Source organism: Haplochromis burtoni, unplaced genomic scaffold, assembly GCF_018398535.1.
Source record: "Haplochromis burtoni strain Fernald_Lab_line unplaced genomic scaffold, NCSU_Asbu1 Contig_58, whole genome shotgun sequence".
NCBI classification, from domain to species: Eukaryota; Metazoa; Chordata; class Actinopteri; order Cichliformes; family Cichlidae; genus Haplochromis; species Haplochromis burtoni.
Genome location: NW_024582419.1, coordinates 1,362,273 through 1,365,458, shown reverse-complemented (window position 1 = coordinate 1,365,458; position 3,186 = coordinate 1,362,273). Strand labels below are relative to the sequence as shown.

The following is a 3,186-nucleotide window of genomic DNA, read 5'->3' as shown; positions in this document are numbered from 1 at the left end:
ATTGGCAAGTTATTAAACCAGTACTTCTCAATCTTTTTAGCCCACGAGCCTTTGAAAGGTCCCTCAGTGGGGCCTCTTGTCACATGGTGTCATTTGTGGTCCAGAAAAGTTACTGGATAAAAGCAATCTAATCCCCATAAAATGTTTATAAACGTTTGTTACTTCTCTCCTTTACTATATTATTATGAAGCCTCTTTGGGAACTCTGATCTATGAAGTAGATAAAACTGGCTCGGCTACAACAGTGTAATACCTGTGCATTTACTTTTTCTTTGGTTTAAGTAGAATGAAATGAGTTTTCTTTGCTGTGATAATTTGCTGCAATGTGTGTGACTAACAAATGTTTATGAGTTGTGGTTTCATTGAAATGAAGTTGTTACGTAAGCATCCCCAGGTGTTATGTAACCCCATCCCTGCAGAGAATGTTTCTGCTCCTAGAGCATAAAAGCTGAAGATGGTCGTCTTTAGATGTACCGTTAGATTGTCAATGAGCTAATCCACAGCTGTAATCACACTTTAGATCGTATTCTGGATAAGTTAGCTATTGTAAGAACAAATTCCTATTATGACATTGAGCATGTTTTCCATCTGAAAGTTTTAGTCTGTGGCCTCCTGGGTATTACAGGAAACTGGGGGATATAAACAGTGAGTGCAGCTGGTCTGTTGTTGATAGGTATGTTTAGTTTCACTTGTCATTCCTAAAGCCATAAAAGGACTTGTTTTGAACGCGGGTCTTTATTCTCCAAGCTGCCCTGCTCTCCTCCCAGACTCAGAGAAACATGGCTGCCGGCTTGCTGCTTTTGGTTTGTGCAGTTGCTGTGCTGTACTCCACCAAAGCTCAGGATTCTTACAATGGGCTGCCTGAAATCTACAAGAAAGGAGTGGATCTGGCAATAAAACAGCTCAGCTCCCTCGATAAGGTCCAAAACCATTATCGCTTTTTGAGAACTGTGGAGAAATTAGAACAGGAGGTAAGGATCATTTAGATTTGGCTGTCGACTCTTTTGAAAACTCTTGACCAGAATCAGTGTTACCAGTGTTTTTGCTTAACGTTCTGTATAAAAACATCAGTATCAGATCTGTAATAGGGTGAGATAGCCTTGCTGATTGCACCAACAGTCTTCTAAAGCTCTGCTGAAGAACATAAATGTTTCTAGCTAAAACTTAAAAGACAACATTGAATTATGTTAATAAAGAGAAAAATACTTTAAATTCTGCTTTCAGTGCTTTCAGCCGCAGTTCTCTGTGGCTCCGGAGAATTCAGGTTCAAACTTGTTTTCCCATCTCTGTTGGATTATGTGAACTTTGAAACTTAAAACATTCACAAGCATTTAGATTTATGTGCAGAAAAACAAAACAGTTACAGTCTGCTCAAAAAATTAAAGGAACACTTTGAAAATGCAACAAATCTGAATGGGGAAAAAATCATGTTGGAATTTTAGACTGATATCAGGGGTATGAGTGGTGTACATGTGGCTGCATGTGCAAGGTAAGATGCAGGGTGCTTTGGGGGCCAAACAGACTAAACAAAGCCAACAAAGATTGTACAGATGTGAGGCTGAGAGAGTGAGGCAGATAACTGAACTGCAGCAGATTTTATCCCCGGCTCCCCAAATCTGCTGATGACTTCAGCTGAGTATTGTTGCCAGGAAGACAGTGATGTTTGCTACGTATCTACAGACACTCATAATTACGCAGGGGCTCATACAGTAAACATGTATGTGTTTATCTGTTGATGCACGCCAAGGGGCACAGCTGCAGTGGATTTAGTAAGCCGGAAACATACTAGAGCTCAAGTGTTTCCTTCTTGCTTGTTTACCACTTTCTCAGACTGTTTTTGCAATTTGGCCCTTAATTGTTGCCTTCCTGTACATGACCTCTGCACCACAGTGCTTTGCGTGAGCTGACTACTACAGAAAAATCAGCGATGAAACCTGCTAGGTTTTAGTCCATTTTGCAATTGCACCTCATAAAATTTACCTCTATTTCTTTCAGGATGTATTTCATGTGAAATACTTGTTCCATCACGTTCACCTGAAACCCACCAAGTGTCCGAAAGGAACAACTGAGACTGACCCTCAGAGATGTCCCTTCAGGAACGATCGAGTGAGCGAATGCTAACATTAAAAAAAAAGTAGTTTATTGCCTATCAGAACTAAAGCTCTTTATGTTGTCATTGCTCCACAGCCTCTGATGGATTGTGCAATTTGCTTCAAAGCACTTGGAGACCAGATAAAAGATGAACCCAATCCATATGTTCACTGTATCCAGAAACCGAGACTCACAGAGGTAATTTTACTCATGTGTTTAAAAAAATACTTTTTTTTCTTACATTTTATACGTTTTGCTGCATAAACCTTTTTTTTTGCTGTTGATGGCTCAAAAACCTAGATTAGATCTGGATGGTCTGTGGTGTCTGTTTAGTTTTCCGAGTGTGAATAATCACCAGACATCTTTTTGTGTTCTATCTTGATTCAGGTGATGAAGCAAGCCAGGCTGCAGCACTACAGAGAGATGATCTACCACACGGGCTCTCCTACACTTTTGTCTCGTACTAGCGGCTAATACGATCCTAATTGCAGCACAAATATATCCACAAAACTATAAAGGCAATCTTTAATTACCTTAGTTAAGAGGTTGCATGTATACTCATCTGTAGTGTCACTTTTTTAGTATTGACTTACTAACTTGTGATAAACAAGTGAAAGGAGGCTTCTTTCCTTTTAAACTAAATGTATTCCATGTGTTACATGAAATAAAAAGAGTAAAACAGCTGTGTGTGTGCAATAAGTCACCCCTCTGTTGCATTACCCAACAACAATGCATGACTGTGTTGTTTATATTTGTTAGAAATTCAGATTCTTTACAGGCCAAATTTTATTTTCAAACAAGCGACAAGAAAGATAATTGCAGCAAAAGTAATTGCTGCAAACGTGCTTCAGCAGAATATTAAGCAAAGGCTGAGAGTACATATTAGTACATACATTCACAAAAATTTACATGCAAACTTTTTTCACTTTGTCATTTTTTTTGTGCGGAATTTTGAAGTGGAAAATGTGTTCAATCCATTTTGGAATAACGCTGTAAAATGTGGAACAAGTGAATGTTTTCTGGATGCACTATACATGGATCAACATTTGTTAAGTGTTCATAAGGCCTATGTTTGACTCTGAAATCTTCACGAGTT

The 3,186-nt window shown here is 38.8% G+C and overlaps 1 protein-coding gene across 1 annotated transcript; it reads left to right on the top strand.

Moving 5' to 3' along the window:
• The first annotated feature begins 731 nt into the window (after positions 1-731).
• Positions 732-2,773, top strand: LOC102288527. Its single transcript, XM_005922544.3, has 4 exons — positions 732-970; positions 1,995-2,105; positions 2,187-2,288; positions 2,478-2,773. The coding sequence occupies exons 1-4, from the start codon at positions 779-781 to the stop codon at positions 2,562-2,564; spliced, it is 492 nt and encodes a 163-aa protein (XP_005922606.1). The 5' UTR covers positions 732-778; the 3' UTR covers positions 2,565-2,773.
• The last annotated feature ends 413 nt before the right edge of the window (positions 2,774-3,186 follow it).

Excerpts from the sequence above, each read along its gene's own strand:
- LOC102288527 (XM_005922544.3), top strand. The coding sequence starts at position 779 with ATGGCTGCCGGCTTGCTGCTTTTGGTTTGTGCAGTTGCTGTGCTGTAC. Across the intron at positions 971-1,994 it reads TGGAGAAATTAGAACAGGAG|GATGTATTTCATGTGAAATA; the intron begins GTAAGGATCATT and ends TATTTCTTTCAG. Across the intron at positions 2,106-2,186 it reads GTCCCTTCAGGAACGATCGA|CCTCTGATGGATTGTGCAAT; the intron begins GTGAGCGAATGC and ends ATTGCTCCACAG.